General features: G+C 33.8%; 1 protein-coding gene across 1 annotated transcript; it reads left to right on the forward strand.

Annotated features, from left to right (window-relative positions):
- The first annotated feature begins 4,086 nt into the window (after nucleotides 1-4,086).
- Nucleotides 4,087-13,006, forward strand: LOC146741864 (protein C19orf12 homolog). The gene is made up of 3 exons (XM_085500152.1): nucleotides 4,087-4,337; nucleotides 8,406-8,587; nucleotides 9,631-13,006. The coding sequence occupies exons 2-3, from the start codon at nucleotides 8,428-8,430 to the stop codon at nucleotides 9,888-9,890; spliced, it is 420 nt and encodes a 139-aa protein (XP_085356278.1). The 5' UTR covers nucleotides 4,087-4,337; nucleotides 8,406-8,427; the 3' UTR covers nucleotides 9,891-13,006.
- Nucleotides 13,007-20,295: the final 7,289 nt, after the last annotated feature.

Consider the following 20,295-nt stretch of genomic DNA (forward strand, 5'->3'; position numbering starts at 1 on the left):
ATTGAGCTTTGCATGGACAGTAACTTGATTATTCTCAATGGGCGCACCATTGGTGATTCATCTGGTAAATACACCTGCTACACAGCAAATGGGTGCAGTACCGTTGATTATGCAATCACATCTACTTTTATTATTGAAAATCTTCAGTATCTCAAAGTGCATGACCTAACCTGCATCTCAGACCACTGCCCCATATCACTGTCTCTGTCTCTTAAAATTGATATTAACAATATTAACATAAAAAAACGTGAAGTCAAAATGGACATGAAATCACTACCAGCAAAATACATCTGGGACAGTGAAGCAAAACTAAAATATAGGCAACTTCTTGAAATTGCTAAAGAAAACGAAATTAGCGACATTATAAACAAAATTGATTCAAACAATTGTGATGATGTTGTTACAGAATTTAGTGCTTTGCTGTCATCAGTCGCGGACAAAACTGTCAAAAAAATAACACCCAAAATTAGAAAAAAGAAAAAAAGAGAAACCAAATTATGGTTTGATAGAGAATGCTGGGAAATTCGAAATGAACTTAAATCTGCTAGCAAATTGTTTCAGCAATATCCCCTTGATCCGTTCACCAGGGGAAAATACTTTGTCATAAAAAAAATATAAAAAATTAATTAAAAGGAAAAAATATGACTTAAAACAGCACCAGTTATCAAAGCTAAGTGATTCGGAAGGTGAACCATCAAAATTTTGGAAGCTGTTACGAGACCTAAACTCAGATTGTTTAGATAACAACAACGATTCAATTGAGCCCAATGAATGGCTGTCTTACTTTAAAACGCTTTTAAACAATAACAGTCTATCAACTGATTTAGAAACAAATCGCCTTAATAAAAACAATTTAAATGAAATTAGTTAAACTGATTGGACTGTTGAAAACAAAACAAACAGTAAAAATGATTTAAATGCCCAAATCACTATACCTGAAATCAAAAAAGCAATTAATCAACTTAAACTAAATAAAACATCAGGGGAGGACGAGCTCTGTAATGAAATGTTTAAATATGGTGAATTCTACATTCTTGAAGGGCTTCAAAAATTGTTTAGTCATATATATAATTCAGGCATTTTTCCAGCCAGTTGGATCACGAGCTTAGTCGTTTCTATTCACAAGTCAGGGTCCAAGACAATTCCTAATAACTACAGAGGGGTTGCAGTATCTAGCTGCTTAGGAAAACTGTTTACCAGTATCCTGAACACTAGGCTAATAGCATACTTGGACAAACAAAATATTATTTCAAAGCATCAATTCGGTTTTAGGAAAAACTGCAGGACCACAGACAATCTCTTTATATTAAAAACAATTGTACAAAAATATCTCTATAATAATAGCCATTCAACAGGTACAGAATTAAAACAAAAGAGGGTTTAACTGAGAGCTTTAAATCAACAGTTGGAGTCAGACAAGGGTGCAATCTTAGCCCTACTCTTTTTAACATTTTCTTAAACGATCTACCTGACTGTTTCAACTGTCATGAATTTGTTTTTGCGTATCTGTTAACCGACTTAATTAGCTGATTATTAGCTGAATTGCTGTGTTATGTCTGTCATCGTTTAGGCCTATTTGAAGTTTTGGACGGAACATGGCTCAGTGATTTGGAACTAATTACCAGATAACCACCGCTATTTAGACTACTCATTCTGACAGTTGGTATCCATAGTTATTAATGTAGTGAACGATTAATCAAAAGATATGACGTATTCAGTACTTAGTGTGATTGGCTTTATGATTGAAGGTTACGCCCTAGAGTCTTTTTACTGCATTGTAATTGGTTAGAGATTTGAAAATGAATAAAGAGAGTTTGAGTTGGTCTTGGGGAGCACAGCACGATAGACGAGGCGAGAGGCAGTCCTGGAGAGCCTTGGGGCGAGTGTTGACACAGTCTAAAAGAGTCTTGGGTCAGCCTTGCGAGAGTCTTGGGGACTTTTCCCCAGGGCGCTGTGTCTTATAGAGTGCTCCACAGATCGACTAAGACGAGAGTTGAAACGTATTTCGTTGTGTGCGTCTTATTTGACTGTAAAGTATAAGTGACTTCCCCGATCCCGTACCTCAAGGGGACGCGATAGAGAGACGAGACGAGATTCCCCCCTGACAAGTGTGGAGAACCCAGAGAGAAGAATTTACCCCTGATACAACTCTGAAAACTGTGACTCCCCGGTTCTTGATAATTTAAAAGTAAGTTGTCTCCTATATGCAGATGATGTTGTCATTTTATCTAAATCTGCTAGGGGGCTACAAAACTGTTTAGACAACTTAAAAATATATACGTCAAAATGGCGCCTGGCTGTTAATACAGAGAAAATAAAGGTTATTGTATTCAATAAATCAAACAGAGCCCTGAGCAATAATATATTCTTCTTCGCTGAAAAAAAAATTGCCATAGTTAAGCAAATTAATTACCTGGGTATAATAACTATAAGTGCTAATGGCAAACATAAAGAGGGTATCAATAACTTAAAAAATAAAGGGATGAAAGCTCTCTTTGCTTTGAAATGCAAACTCGGTTATGACAACTCACTAAACATACCCCTCCAACTATCTTTATTTAACAAACTGATAAGACCAATTATTGTATATGGTAGTGATGTTTGGGGTGATGAAAGCACAACTAAGTCTGCAATTGAGGATGTCCATCTTTCATTTTGTCGGTTCATTCTTGGTCTCTCAAAATTCACACCAAAAATGGCTGTTTATGGTGAGCTAGGAAGGTACCCCATTGACTGTTTTATCAAGAAACAACAACTTAAATATTTCAACCGGGTAACAAACTCTGATAACACATTACTAAGAGATGCCTACTTAGTAAATAAGAATGTAACAAGTAAATGGTTTACAAGTGTAGAAACCCTCATGCAAGATTTAGATGTTGTCACCATTGTAAACTCAAGTGAAAAAATAATTTAAAAAAATTTAGACTTTATTCATAAAAAAATAATGATAATAGAAAACAAACCTTGGCTAAAAACAAACTAAGAACATACATACTTTTCAAACAAGATTTAAAAATTGAAAATTACCTAATTAATATGCAGAACCATGGTCTTAGAAGGTTAATTGCAAAATTCAGGACAAGCAACCATGACCTTAAAATTGAGAAAGGCAGACATAATAATGTGCCGCTGGATAAAAGAACATGTGATATGTGCAGCCAAAATATAGTTGAGGATGAGCAACATTTTGTAATGAAATGTCCAGCTTACAGTCACCATAGGGACAAATTATTCCTGACTGCACAAAATAAAATTCCAAATTTTGATAAAGAAAATAGTCAGAATAAATTCATTTTGATTATGGCAAACCATACTCTAGCACCAGCCTTAGCTGTCTTCTTAAAAAACAGCTATGGAACAAAACAGCAACAACTATCAGTGTATTAGGCTACATTTTGTGTTCATTCTATATTCTGTATTCACCATTGGCTGCAAATTGTCTTTTTTGTTTTTGACTTGTTTTATTTTTTTAGAAAAGTTTTTATTTTTTGTTTTATTTTTTAGATTGTAGTTTTCTTTTAAATTTCTTTCTGTAAGACCCTTTTTATCCTTTCCTAAGGATTTTGTGCGTCTAATAAAAAATATAAATATATACATAAGTTTAACACCTTGGATGATACAAACATATTGTGATCGTCTATATCTCCAATATAACCCTTTCTTTTAATTCTTTACACAACTTTTCTTATAACACAATTTTGAACGTATTTAATCATTTCGGCGGCGAAATACTAGTCCCTCAAAATAGTACGCCCCTTCCTCGTGGCGAGTGCTGCCAACCAAAACAAATCGCACGTGATCATCTCATGGTGGTTGTCAAATTATGCAAACCCACGGCTAAACTCGAACAGTCAACGATTTTTTTTAAACTCTAAACATTATATTTTTAAAGCATAAAATCTAAAATTTGTAAACCAATATTTATGAAGTCATTATCATGAATTTCGCATGATGCAATATGAACGACAGAGCGGGAGTAAACCCGGAAGTCAACAAGTATATCACGTCATCGGATTTGTGTTGTCAATGTTCTAATTTGCATATCGTGCACAGTCCCTGCAGATTTACATACGAACAACGAGACCGACAGCTTGCAATAACTCTCCAATAATAATCCATTTTTCGCAAGCTGCGAGATCACGCGTGACCATGGTTTACGCACCTTAGCAACCAATTGAGTCACCTTAATCACATATTATAGTTGATAGAATCGTAAACTGCATGCGATAATAACCACTGCAGCATTGTACATCTTGGCTGTATGAATTTACTAACAATCAGCAGGGAGAAGTCGGTGACATTTCTAGCTGTTGAAGCATTGTAATACTAAATAGGTGAGTTTGTACCGCCTGTGGTACCTCAGTTAGATAGATGTATCGCAGTCTCCTTCAAAGTTCGCTCTGAAATGTTTTATACGCAATAATGTAACGCCATTAACAGTAAGACTAATAACGGTAACCACATGCCGTTGAATTGTTCTTATGCACTGCCCTGAATTAAACTATGTTTCTGTCGTCTGTCTGCTCATAGATTGCACTAAACAATCGACAAAATAACAGAAAGTGCATTTCTTTTAATTTCTTAAATGCGTAATCGTTTTATTTACCTGTTAAACAAACAAAACAAATTCAGATTTACGTATTTGTTTTATCATGTTTAAATGTTAGTACTGCTTGGCAGTTGTGGCATTTATTATCTACAGTTATATAGCTCTTGGCAACTTAGTCTTGGTTTCGCTGTAGTTTGTTTGTTTGTTTTGGGGGGTAGCTAGGCCTATATCATGTCTACTTGGCAATAAAAAAAAAAAAAAAAAAAAAAAAAAACGAACCAAAGCGAAAACAAGAATAGCTGCAACTCAATATGTGTGTATCCTAGTACCCAGATGCCAATGACTAAGACCAATTGTGTTGAGTAATCAATACCTGTCTGGTGAATATTTGCAGGTTCGTGGGCACTTGGGAGTGACATTTTTTTGCTTGTTATTATCCAAACAGTCTTTACTATAGACTGTTAAAATTTTGTAGAATTGTGAATAGTGGAACATGCTTAAAAAAAAGATTTTAAAGTGTAGATAACAGGTGCAAACATTGTCTCTTTTGCATGCTTAGCAAGATTTAGCAAGGCTGTACATAAATAATAAAAAAGAAACATGGTGAAAAAAATTAATGACGGCATCTCCATATTATGCACTATATTTAAATTTTAACAAAACGATAATACATTTAAATTTGGAACTGTTACAGCCATTTTAATTATGAGCAATAGCAAACTTCTTACTGAGTGAATTGTTATGTAAATTAGCAATTATCTCAGCTTCTTTTTAGTACACATCCCAGAACTAAAATAGCTCCTAGACGCTTTGACCTTTTGTTTTGAAATTTTCACAAATGATTGACAATGTGTTTATTTTCAAAACGCCATCGGGACATTGTTTTTGTTTGAACAGTGTTACAACAATCGTACAGACAACTAGCATGGGTGTTAATTTATGCATAAACTTGAATTAGTGAAATTTGAGCTGCTGCCCTACAAAATAGACTGTTAGACAGTTTTCAAGACGGCACTTTCTTCATAGTAAACAGATGTACACAGGAAACAGAAGCATGGTTTAGAAGCTTATTAGCCCTTGCAGACGAAGTCTGACCAAGGCTTCTAGATTGGCTTTCGTCCGTTCGTGCGTGCGTTCATCGTTTACTAGTAAAAATGGCGAAATTTGCCGGAAAAATCCGAGTTTTAACGACATCTCCCAAGAGAACTGGCATAACGTATTGCGCATGCGCCAGTCTAACCGCTGAGAAAATTGGCGTCGTTTTCGTCTGAGGATATTGTATTCCCGTACTGTATCATTTCTTTGCACAAGGCTTATATAGATTAAATTCTATCTCGTCAGTTTCAAAGGTAAGAAACTGTGCTTATGGTATTTATTATGAACTTTGATTTATCCTTTTGTGTCTGACTTTGGTGAGAAACTAGCGATCGCGCAGTGCTGGTTACACTTTGCCAGAAAAAAACAGTCCTGCTAAAAGTGCTATTATTGTAAGAACTGGTTATGAAACGTGTAAATCAAAAGTTTATCTCGTCATTTAAGAGGCCTGGGAATTACGTTTGGCATATAAAATACTGGAATAATAAAAACGTAAAAGTTTAGAACACGTTGATCGTGATTCTGTTATGCACGATTGCTATTTCCGGTGTTCTTTGGCAACTGCTAGCAGATTGAAACTTGGTTTGGTGACGACATGTTAGACTAGAATTATCGAGAAAACACAAGTCAAGTTCGGCCAACCGTGACTGCTTGAAAGCAATGATGAAAATTGAAAAGTACTGTAATTCAATATCAATGAATCTATCATCACTTTTAAATTACCGTTGAAGTAAATATGATACCCGAGTGCGTTACTACACTCGTGACCGGGACCTACATGCCGGGACCTACCAGTGTTGAAGTTTATCGGTAAATCGAACCTCTGTCAACAGAGACACATTTTCCCAATCAGCTATTTATTTCGGTACTGAAGTCAGGGTGGCAATTTCAATGTTTAGCTACCATAATTCATCTCCATTATGAGCAGGAAAATAACGGACCTCGAATGAGATGGATTTAACGGCGGCCATGTTTTTAAGGGATATGTGATACAATATTAGGGAGGGGTCAAATTCACGTAATCCTCAATTTTCATGATGTTGACTTAATAGTCATAATTTTTTTTTTCAAAACTCCGGATATATATATTATTTTAATACAACTACAATATGTTAATTAGTATGCAAATTAGCAGCCAATCTGAGACAATTTTCTAGAATAAACGTTCAATCCAGTTCAAAGGAAATTTGACATACACTTAGATTACATGATCACTACCTCTGCTGATTAGTTTTTATGCACTTCTATCTGCTTTTATATTAAATGTATTTTTTTGTATTTTTCTCAATAGTATTTTTTATTTCTTTTGATAGCTTGGCATCCATTTGGTTCAGCTCAAGTGAAATTTTCGGCATATCCCTGGTCAGATTTTAATGACATTGAAAACACAAGTACTCGGGCTTTTTGCACATTCGTAATATTTTATTTTTGCAGAATCCCATGAATATTAATTTGACAACTTTGTAGAGTGGAAACAGACTGGTGAATTAGTTCATCCTAGACTTTGGTAGAACATGTTTAAAATAGTACAGTGTGAACTGCAATTTCTTTCTGGCTGGTATAAATTTATTATGTAATAATTTTTCATACTAAAAAGACTCAAATATCTATTTTAATTAAATCTAACAGCCAATGGGAGCACATTTGCTACAACCACTGCTTACTTTGGACTAAATGTTCTTTTTTTCTTTCTTTTTTTTCAGGTGCAGAGCCAGAAATTTTTTCTCAGAAAGCAAAGCCACTGGAACTGCATGTATTACAAAAACATGGCGGTACTATTCACTGCGTGTCTGACAATTGTATAAAGTTTCGCAGGTCCTTTTTTTTTTACTTTGAGAAGTTCTGTCAACCAAAGCATAAATATGTGTTTCTCTGTACGAAAAATTTCACACGATTTGTTAATATTAATGTATGATAATAAAAACTTGATAATATTTTTCTGGATTTTTGCTCTTTATTTGTATCATTGTCGTACGAGAAGTAATCTTGTCCTTATTAGAGATATTGAAACTACCGGTAATCCAGGGCCACAAACTAGTTTATCCAAACAGACACAACACTGACATATTTGCAGATCTGATTTGTATACTTCCTTGTCATTTTACCTGTTTTACTTGTTTGGTGCTATCTGTTTTTTTTTGCTGAGAATAATGCTGACCTGGATGGAGAGTGCTATAAACTTGAAAATGCCATAGAAATCATGTTTGCCAATTTATGTCCATGCAACTTTAGAATGACAACTAGCGAAGGCTATGTCATTCATGACTTGTTTTTTTTTTAAATCCCTTTTGACCAAAAAAACACATTTTTGTGCACATTTTAAATTAGTGTCCAAAATTTCAAAATTCATACAATAAGCTTTCCGAAAATATATAGTTTTGTGAACAAGGGAGGTCATCTTGGTTTCCTAATTAACTAATTAAAATACATGTCAGGTAAACTGCATCTCTACCTTAAGCTGGCCACTGGTGGCACATCAAAAATCAATCTTTGTTACAAAACAATTTTGACTTTCCATCTAACCGAATTGGTTGTGGGATGAGGTGGATCCCACCTGCTTAGGTATTGAGTTTACAAGGTCATTGTCTGAAGTTGTATCACATAACTCCAGTGCAGCCATTTTTTCCCCAATGATGAATATTCTCCAAGCAATGAGCTGTAATGTAATGATACATTTATGCAATTTTTTTCCATATATGGAAAGCGTTAAACTAACCTGAAATGAAAAATAAGATAAAATGTAATCAATATATTTCAGTCGATTTCAAAGATAAAGCAGGATGCCTGTGAGTGCTGATGACTTAATACGATTGTTGGCAATTTTAGCTGAGGAAGAAGAAATGAAAGTGACAGTACATCAATCGATAAAAGGTGGTTTAATAGCAGGTAGCGGTGCTATGGTTGGGGGATTACTTGGAGGACCTGTCGGTATTGCAGTTGGTGAGTATCCCACATAAATAACAACCCCATTACTGGCACTAAATTTTTATACTAGGTCAACAAAATGCTTCAACTTTTTATTTAATCCAATTTCCAGTAGTTTGAGAATGGTATGCAATTAAACCAACTCATATATTTGTGTAGATCGTTGTAAACCACAGACTTCTCATGGTGTAACATTGGTACCTCATAATTGAACTGTGGCAAAATACTTGTCTCTGATTACCAATGGATTGGTGTTCGTCACAAAGCGCTTGTTCTAATTTTGTGTTAACAAATGTGTTTTATCACGTTATGAATGTCAGTATGGGTCCCATACAGAATAGGATGCAGTGTGACGACCACATTACTTTAACTGTAAATTTGTTTAAATATTTATAAATGTATTCAAATTAAGTTTGGACATAGCTAAACAGTACACAATATGTTTTTAATTAAATTCGTGATATTTTTTTCTCTGTGTGAGGTTCCATCAAATAAATGATAAAAAATGGTGGTACCCTAACAGCCAATCACAAGTCATGACCATATTTAATATGAGACCTTTTGATTTGCTATTGGGATGCTTTTGTTCCATGCACAAAACTTGTTGCTGATTGGACGACACTCAAATCCTTGTAAAATATATTTGAACTGTTTTTTTTTGAACGGTTTCTGCCTCCATTTTGAGTTGATTTCATCTGAGGGGGGCGTGAAATAGTTTGTATCTTTTCTTAGAAAAATGTGTGTAAACCAACAATTACATTTATTGCTCATTAGATCATTAAAATATAATTTGATCATATATGTCATTTACATTGCACTACTAATATAGCCAATACGATCACTGTGAACAAATCTGAGGGTACCATTCATGCATATATTGTGTTAGGTTAATATTTCTGTGAATACTCATGAGTTTACCAAATTGTACTAGGTAAACAAAAAAATTTAAGTACTCTTATGTTGATTTCTATTTGACTAAATTAACTGGTGCAAATTGAAACCAACAACAGCGTATTCTAATTCTGTGCATATAATTATCTTTGTGATTGTGATTTCAGGAGGTGCAGTTGGGGGAGCAGTGGGTGCGTGGGCAACAAAAGGTACATTTCGGCCGGTATCGCAGATTCTCAATAATATGAACAAGGAGCAAAGAATGCAACTACAAGAGTATTTCAGCAGGATATGGAAAAATATCACATTAGATGATTTCATGGATTTAAGTAAATTAATAGAGGGTGATGATGAAATCAGAAGAAAAATTATCTGTTTCTTGAGAAAGTATTTTAATGACATACTTAAGATGAAAATTCTAGACTGAACTCTTCTTTTTTTTTCATAAAAATTGATTTTCTGCCAGGCTGCTTTATTTTTATAAATATAACTATTTGTGCATCAATTATCTTGAATACTCTGGGTTACTTAATCTTTTCACCAGCAGTCCCCCTTTTTCATCACACATTCATAAAATAGTCCCGTTTATAGTCTGCACTTACCTTCAGAAGATTGGGACAAAAATAGCCAAATTGGCTCCAAAATTAGGGTTCATTTCCAGAAATATTGAAGAATATAAGAAATAATTACAGAAATATTTGGGCGGGAAAGTCTGGTGGTGTAAAGGTTAATCCCATTTATTCTATAGTGGCAAGTAATAGCTGACAACATTTCTTTTTATGCAAACTTTGTATACACATTTATATAAATTTTAATTACTATTACATTTATTTACACTTTATAGAAACAGATGAGTGAATACAAAGTAACTGATATTTAAATGTACGTGCCATCACCTGATTGGTTTATTTTGTTCACCCAGCAAAACAATCAGTCTCCCTTTTATGTGAATGGTACATTCCAATTACAGTAACCAACCCTACAATATTTGTGTATGTTAGCAAAGCTTGTGGTGTCAATCAATTTACATCCAGTAGTTGTCAGTTTATAGACTTCAGATGATATTGTTGATATCTCAAAATACACTAGTATACCAGTAGTGTAAAATACAGACCTTAAAGGTGAAAGGTCATTGACATATTAAGCAACTGAAATCCAATCACCATACTTAAAGTATAGATGACCTTTGTAAATGGTCACTGACATAAAACAAGTGATCACTACATGTAAATACACCACAAGATGATGAATGATTAAATATTATATTATTTTTAAAAATTATATAGCATTACATAAAGAGATACTTTTTATAGTAATTGATCATTTGGTTAATTAATTATTTTTTGGTATGTAGGTATGAAATTGAGTTTTATGAAATTTCATATTTTCACTCTGTCCAAATTTGTAATCTACTGGTGCTCTATTTACAAAGCTATAAAGCTGCCGCGATACAAATTATTTTTGCAAATTTATTCCTGCCACAAAAATGTAACTATTTGACCAAACTGTATTATGCTGGGTTGGATCACCTGTTTGTAATTATTTTTCTAACTGTCATTCTGTCCAACTTTGTTCAAATGTCTATGTGTTAGCTTAAAGTCAAATTTTCATGAAAAGTAAAAATAATGCCATTTTCTTCACTTTTACGTATACAAACGGTTACAAAGATGAAATAAAAATTATGGGGTCATCAGACCTGGGTCAGAGTAAATACATGTACAAAAGAGTGAAAATAGCACATTGTATTTGTTTTAAGGCATGTTATTATTGTTTTTTATGGCAAAGGATACAATATCAATATCTAAATATTTTGATCTGTGCCATATGGTGAAAAAAAATTGTATATACTGTCTTTAATAATACAATACACTTTCTATGCCTAGAAGTGTTACAAAATTGACATCATTTTTAGAAGATTTTTAAATGACAAAATGCGTTCCTGTTGTAGTATTGCTGCTAAATTGCCATTATATTCTCAAAAAGCAAATTGACAGTGAATTTAAAAAATTTACATTGACTAGTAAAAGTGATTAATTATAGACAAATGTTGACACAAAATATTGTTACTGCTATATGGTACCATATGAAGGAAATGATATATTGGTAAGCAAGGAATCAATCAAGTTGAAAACTCATTTCAGAGAAGACATCATATGACAGGTACTCGGTGTGTTTGTTCCGTAAGGAGTGCATTTCCAATAGAATCACATCTAAAAATATGCGTTTTTTTGAATAATCACAAAATGCTTTAATTTATATGGTAAGTTCATGCATAACTAAATAATTCATTTCAGATTTTTTCCCTGTGCATATATACTACAGAAATCCGCCATTCATATAGATAATGAGAAATTCCTCATAAGTTGGTGTACCCACTTAACTGAACACACTGTGATTGTGTTCAGCCTTGGCTGAGGTTGTTAATTATTAAAAGCGTATCCATTTCATATTCGGACAGAATAATCAAAAATTTTCAGGGTACCATGTCAGTTGTTATCAGTGGATAGATAAAAATTAATGTTGGAACTTCAAGCTGATCGATTTCCCTTTGTGATGCTACTAGTCTATGGTGTATCATGTTACGCAATCAAACTTGCTGTCAACAATAATAAAAATGTTTCTCAATTGAAAGTATGTCAATCCAATGAAAAAAAGTAAAGATATGTCGCAGTTCATCTTCAATATAAACATTTTATTGTGGTACATATTCCTTGCTTACCAATATATCAAATATGCACCTATATAAGGTCAGACTTGTTGTAGCCAGCAATGTATGATACGTCTGTCTGCCAGTTATACAACTGTACTTATAATTCATTCTAGTACTTATGTGCCACAATCTGTCTTAGGTCCCTGTTTGTTTTGTGAAACTAAAATGTTATGTTACTCAGTTTATGTTGCTCTTTAAAGAGTTGTGGTCGCCACACTGCGCGTCATTTTTGCTGATAAACGTTGATTTTTTCCCACAATCCAGTGCATTTAAGTGGAAATCACGAGTACGAGTTTTGACCTGGGCGCATTATGCACTAATTAATCTCAATAACTTCTTTGATCACCAGAGAAATTACCTAATTAAAGCTTAGTAAAGTCTCAAATTGTACAGGTTGGTCTGTACAATCATCAAAGTCACCATCTTGTTTTCATATGAGAGCCATATCTCTTGCATGTGTGGCATGAAGATCCCACCCTTTAACTACATTTTAATGTCATTTGTTGGCAGCCTCGGTTATGGCAATTTGTAAGACTAAAACTTCACAATGAAACATTAATAGCTCCATTGACTCATTTTCATTTCATTTCTCAATTAATTGCAACAAAATTCAAGATGTAATTTACAAATGGGCTGAAGTTTTCTCCACAGCAACCAAGAACAGGGTTATTAAATAAATGTAATACTTTGTACTGGGTTGAAATTTTTGATTACCTATTTCCTACATTTATGTATATTCATTCAATGTGTGTAACTTTTCATATTTATTCAGGATTATATTTTTTGTGCATTCTATATCTTTTGTGAAATAAAAAAGAAATTGTGAAAACAAATGTGTATTTTTGGTTTATTGCTTATACCAGTACCCATGAATGATTACAAAAACAGCACTGTGACCAACATATGATCCAAAATAAAATGCAGATGTCAATTTCAGTTTTTCAACACAAGATAAATAAGAAAGAAAGACTCCATTTTAAGTCTGTTCAATGTTTATGCCACAAACCAATTTTGCAATTTGTATTTACAGTAATTTTTCCACCCCAAAAAAATTAATAGCTAAACCAACCACGACAAATTATGTTGCATTAATACATTTTAAAATACATGAAGAAAACTAACAAGCAGCCTCTTGGCTGAGATAGCTCCGCTGTTAGCAAGGCACATTTCAATTACAGAACTGAAAATATCATTAGAAAATGAGCAATATGTATAGTATATATAGCAATCAGACTTGCTATTTTTAACAAGAAGTCAAAAATATCACTTTTTACCAAAAATGACATAAATATTCATCAAAATTAGGTAATTGAAGATGTCATCACGAAATGAACAAATCTGAGAGAGGTCCACATGTAGTACTTATATATGTGATATCAAAGCAATCGGACTTGCGGTTTTTAACAAGAAGTCAAAATTATCACTTTTTACTAAAAATTACAAAATTATTCACTAAAATTAGAGAATTGAAGATATCATCATGAAATGAACAAGTCTAAGAGAGGTCCACACGTAGTACTTATATATATAATGGCAAAGCAATTGGACTTGCGGTTTTTAACAAGAAGTCGAAAATATAACTTTTTACCAAAAATGACAAAAATATTCACCAATATTAGAGAATTTGAGATTTTGACATGAAATGAACAAATCTGAGAAAGAACCATTCAAGGTACCTGCATATCAAATTTGAAAACATTCCGACAGGCGGTTTTGAAGAAGAAGTTGAAATTGTAAAGTTGACGACGATGACGGACGACGGCGACGAACAATCAGTAATATGAACAGCTCCGCTGTGTCAACTTTATAGACAGCGGAGCTAAAAAAAATTCATATAATATGCAACACATATCATTATTCACTGGGTTTTAAATTGTTAAATTAATGTGTTTTACCTGCAAATCAATGAATTTAAAATCTAGTGAATTTGTTCTCTATACCAAAATAGTGAATGAAAATTGTCATGTATTTTTGCTGAAAACCATAAAATATGTTGACACATGTAATTTATTTTTTGTCAGTATACGTCGTCAAATAAATGAAAACCATTAAAGAGAATAACAAAATTAATTTCTCTGCAAGCAAAAAAAAGGGAAATTATATTCAAAGAGAAAATAACATTCTGTATATATTGAGAGGTTATTTGATCTAATTTTGCAGTGTCCTTTGCTCATTTGGAATATCCAAAAAACTGCCCACTGATGGATTTGCTAAGTGAGCTCCACTCAAACATAAATGACACCAAGTCATGGCTATTAATGGAAGTCATTGCCAAGTTGACAATTTACCATTCAGTAGCAACTCCTTAACTCATGAAGAAAACGCTAATAAAATGAGGACCTTTAACTTGAAAAAAAAAATACACAAAATGTTTTATTTAAATATACATGTGTTATATAAGGATAGTGTTAATTCAAACCTGTTAAGTCTTGGGAACTCAGATTTAAACAGTCTGCTTTTTGCTGATGACATAGTATTGTTATCAGATTCAAGCAAAGGGCTTCAAAATAACCTAGACAAACTCAGTACATATTGTGAGATGTGGAAATTTAATGTAAATACTAATAAGACAAAAATAATTATTTTTAATAAAAGGGGGAGAACTCTTGACAATGTTTTCTATTTTGGTGATCAGGAAATTCAAATAGTTCCTTCATATACTTATTATATCTGGGAATTACATTTCAAAGCAGTGGAAATTTCACAATAGCGATAGACTGCTTAGCTAAAAAATCATTACGTGCATTGGGTGACAAACTTTAAATTTAGGGAATCACACTGTTTCCCCAAAAAATGCCATACATCTTTTTAAAAGTACAGTGTTACCAATTATCATTATCATAAGTATGGGGTGCTTTCACTTTTAAACTGTACAAAACAAAATAGTATTATTACTAATGAAGCATTCATTGAAAAATTGTTTAGTAACAAAACCCAATTTGAACAGCTTCACATCAAATTCTGTAAGCAGGTCTTGGGTGTACATAAGAAAGCAAGCAATAATGCTGTCAGAGCAGAGTTGGGATGCTACCCTATTATTATTGAACTCTGCACACATATGCTGAAATTCTGGAAAAGACTTAAGAATTATAAATGTAATGAATTGGTGTGTTCTGCTTTCAACCAAGAAAAAAATAGTACCGGTAATACTTGGACAGCATTTATTAATAAACTGCTTGAAATTACTCAAACTAGTGTAGCTAGGATTGATATTTCAAATTTTAAAACAAAGTTAAAACAATTGTATGTAGAAAAAATCTGGTTGCAAAGTCTACACAAAACAGAAAATAACAAATTACGAACATACAACAAAATAAAATTAGCATTCAAATTTGAGCCATATTGGATCTTATGAAAAATATAAAACATCGAACCAGCTTAACTAGATTTAGAATTTCAGATCATTCACTTCCAATTGAAAAGTTGAGATATCAAGGAATACTTCCAGAAGAAAGAATTTGTACACTATGTGATCTAGGGGCTGTTGGCAGTGAAACTCATGCATTCATGGACTGTGAAAATATTGAAATTAAGAATAGTCGTTTAGAATTTTTAAATATGGTTTCGGTTTATGATGAAAAAATTCAAGAATTATCCAAGGATAACTTACTTAAAAAATTATTTACCTCAAATGATAGTTTCATTGTTAACATGCACACTCACTAGAACAGAAGCAATCAGAAACCAGCAATCGTTTTGGCTTTTCCGTTCAACTCATCGAAACACTGGAGTAGTTAGAAAAATGAATACCACTTAACGACCAACGTCGTGGCGTGGTACACAAGCGTGCCATCAAAATAAAACAAAATTGGCTTGAAAAGACAGTGGGTTCGAGTCCCGCTCAGAGCTACCGTAAAAACGTAAATCAAATGATCTGAAATCTCTCAAACCGTAAACAAGTAAACAAAGAACGTTGCAAAAAAATAATAAACCTCACAAAACTCCACCATACAAAACTGAATGAATAAATAATAAAACAAGCCGGTAGGCTGGTTGGCAATCCGCTCCGCTCAAAAACAAGCAACATGTTGTTGGCTGTTTCCATGGTGTGACATAAACGTGAAGCTAACGTCGGTTTATAACTAATACGAAGTTCGCAAACACCATTCAGTCTTTAGAAGTCACTTAGAGTGACTGTGGTCCTAGTAATAAAGTACTAGTAGAGTGACTGTGCTAGGACGTATTCTGCTGTTACATTTTTTATTTCCAACCGTTTTGCGATAGCATATTCTAGAAAGAAGCGTTTCCTGTAAATGCTGGAAAGCGAAATAACGAAATGGTAAATATTTACCTAAATTGCAGTGTGTTGACCTTCATAACAATATACTTCATCATGCAAAACACTAGTCATGGTGAGTTATTTAAATATACGACTCCTAATCGAAAAATATGACCACAATCCAGAATTTCAGACGGATATTAAGCAACCTAAGAGCATATCAGAAGCATTTCCTCTCAAATATAAAAAAGAACTGCAGTCAAAAGTCAAGAATGCCAGCAAATAAAGGACTCTGTCCCACAATCCTTTATGCGCGTTATTACGGACACGCGCAAAAAACTGTACCACGCTTGTCAAATCTGGGTCAAATATACAGTACGCTACTATCTTGCCACATATTGTTTAGCAGTGGAGTGTTCGGTGACCATTGAATTAGCCCGTGATTCATATTTTATGTGTATTAATTTATTCATCAATTTTCGTGACTGATAGTACTGCCCAAATTTTAGTCAAAAAAACGCAACTGGTGAAATGGAAGAGCATCGCCAGGCGATGGACGCAGCGCTCTTTGGCAACGACCGCATAGAGGTCAAAATACGCGTTCTATTTTTACACGTTCAATTTGGCTCTTCCGTTTCGCCCCCTCCGGAATGTTCTACTTTCGCAGCCTAATCGCATGTTTTTCGAAAAACGTCGAAAAAACACAAGAATTAGTAGAAATGTTCCTGTTTTGGGCGGATTATTGATAGAGAATAATGTCTTTATTACAAAAATGCTGAAAAACCGTGAGTTGTTGCCTTAGTTATTTTTTTATTGGCGGCAAATTTGGTTGCACAACTTCCTTTATCATATACACCCAGCGACACCGATGCCAGCTGACTGTGTACAAAACTGGTAGGAAGTAATATATTTGGGGCGAAAGTATTCAAAAATCAGTTTTTGGATGTTGCAATGGCAGTGGTGGGCCAGGATTGTTTTCCAATTAGTGACGGCACGACCTACCTGTGAAGTATGAACAAAACCAGCCAAGCCGAAAAAATCACAGAGGAGTTAAAAGCCGTTGCTGGTGAAAAGTTACCCCAACTTTGGGGTCAAATTTCTCGGTAATGAAAACAGATATCAAAAATTCAAATAGTAACTTTGTGCCCACACTCAAGCTGAGTAGAATGAGCTATGTCTGAAGTATTTTATCCCAAATTTGTAGGAGGAGATACATTTGGCGCGAAGCTATCCAAAAATCAGTTTTTTGGCTGTTGCTATGGCAACGGTGGGCCAAAAATTTTTTTCGGATTTTTCCTAATAACTAGGGTGAAGGTGTGACCTACCTGCCAAGTTTGAACGAAATCGGCCAAGCCAAAAAAATCACAGAAGAAATCATACGTGAAAACACTGGAAATGTACACACACAGACACACACACAAAACGACAAAAGTGATTATAAGGGCAATCCTAGCGGAGCGGATCGCCAAAAACTAACGTCTTAAACTGGACGACGCGCAATTTGTTCAACAGTTTCCAGATTGTGACAAGAGATGAGCAAGACCCAAGTCAAGGTAAGTTTTGTTAAAGTGTCGATGGCGTTCCCTATATTAGGAAAACAATTCAGGCAACAGACGAATATCTTCTGTGGTGTTGTGGAATTTATACTGTGTCTGCGGAATTGTTGATTGAGGGTTCGAAGCCAGCAGTTAACATTTTGTTAGAAAGTTTCACAATTAAATCAAATATCCAATGATACCAGTATATTTATTTCATTATTTTAACAACTTGCAATGGTGGAAGTTGGTCAAATACGAGTTCTTACACCTAAATAAGTATCAAATATTTGTTGACACATTTATTCTCTCAACCTTGTAGAGGTGGAAATTAATTAAACAACAGGTTTACTCACAAATATAATGGTCAATATTTGTCCATACATTCATTCTGTCAATTTAAGAACTTGTAATTGTTGGAATTAATCAAATGAGAGTTGTCTACACCAAAATAAGTTTCAAATACTTGTCCATACATTTATTCTCTCAATTTAACAACTTGTAATGGTGTAAAATTATTAAATGAGAGTTGTCTACACCAAAATAAGTCTAAAATATTTGTCCACACATTTATTCTCACAATTTAACAATTTGTAATTTGTGGAAGTAAATTAAATGCGACTTTTCTACATCAAAATAAGTCTCAAATATTTGTCCACACATTTAGTCTCTCAATTTAACAACTTGTAATTGTGTAAAATAATTAAACGAGAGCTGTCTACACCAAAATAAGTCTAAAATATTTGTCCGCACATTTATTCTCTCAATTTAACAACTTGTAATTGTGGGAATTAATCAAACGAGAGCTGTCTACACCAAAATAAGTCTAAAATATTTGTCCGCACACTTATTCTCTCAATTTAACAACTTGTAATGGTGTAAAATAATTAAACGAGAGCTGTCTACACCAAAATAAGTCTAAAATATTTGTCCATACATTTATTCTCTCAATTTAACAACTTGTATGGTGTAAAATAATTAAACGAGAGCTGTCTACACCAAAATAAGTCTAAAATATTTGTCCGCACATTTATTCTCTCAATTTAACATGTAATTGTGGGAATTAATCAAACGAGAGATGTCTACACAAAAATAAGTCTAAAATATTTGTCCACACATTTATTCTTTCAATTTAACAACCTGTAATTGTGGGAATTAATCAAACGTGAGTTGTTTACATCAAACTAAGTATTAAATATTTGTTGAGACATTTATTCTCTCAATTTAACAACTTGTAATGGTGTAAAATAATTAAACGCGACTTGTTTAATCAGTTGACATCAATGCAACTTACCCGCAGACAGTGCACAACAGAGTATCATTATTAAGCAATTATAAACAGGAACGTGTCTTGGCATTAGGGTTAGGGTCGGGTCAGGAATGGGCAACGCAAATGGCAAACACCCAATTGGCAAGATGTACACTAACGGGTTATGGCATGCATATAGTTTACACAAGTAAAAACACAAAATTGGCAATTTTTTGGACAATTGTAACTCAATAATAGAAATACGTTGTATTTCTATATATATATACACACTATATAGTCTTATCAAATGCAAACACATCCAGTCAATCCATTGTGGTCTTATTGGTCAGTTCTCTACATAGTGATCAGGAGGACCTGGGTTCAATTCCCTTGCCTGCCCATCTTTTTCTCGCAAACACCATTTGGCAATAAAGCTAAATATGACAACAAATTATTCAATTTGCATGACTACCCACATAGCTCAGTTGATTTGTACGATGTCAGCAATGTGAGCGATCGCTGCTTCAAGAATACTACCCCACATGGAAGCCATTCGAAGTCGTCGAAGAACGAACACAGTTGACAGCTGTAGGTCACGTGCAACAACAGACACGAGGAGCATGGCTGCTCTCCAAATGGGTCCCTTCTTTTGTATTGACCCCCTAAGGATTACTAATCACCCTTTCTAACTCTTCCCCCAAAAATAATATGTTTTGTCCCACAAATTAATGAATATTCATGAGCACAGAAACTGCTACGCTATGAATAAATTAGCATAATTTAAAACAAATTTGCATAAAGTGCAGGTACTCCTTCTGGAGCCCTGCCTAATATACAGACGATTACACAATAGTTTCAGCTGCATTCGGGTAGCCTCTTTGTTGACGTTCTGTCAAAGTACAAACAAACGTATGGGCACATTCAATCAGCTGTGTGCGCCTTATAAGGATATATGAATATTTATGAGGCAGTTCATTTTACATGAGGGGTGACATATACATAAGTTTAACACCTTGGATGATACAAACATATTGTGATCGTCTATATCTCCAATATAACCCTTTTTTTTAATTCTTTACACAACTTTTCTTATAACACAATTTTGAACGTATTTAATCA

The sequence above is a fragment of the Saccoglossus kowalevskii genome, chromosome 6, assembly GCF_978046115.1.
Source record: "Saccoglossus kowalevskii chromosome 6, keSacKowa6.1, whole genome shotgun sequence".
NCBI lineage: Eukaryota > Metazoa > Hemichordata > Enteropneusta > Harrimaniidae > Saccoglossus > Saccoglossus kowalevskii.

Excerpts from the sequence above, each read along its gene's own strand:
- LOC146741864 (XM_085500152.1), top strand. The coding sequence starts at position 8,428 with ATGCCTGTGAGTGCTGATGACTTAATACGATTGTTGGCAATTTTAGCT. Across the intron at positions 8,588-9,630 it reads ACCTGTCGGTATTGCAGTTG|GAGGTGCAGTTGGGGGAGCA; the intron begins GTGAGTATCCCA and ends TTGTGATTTCAG.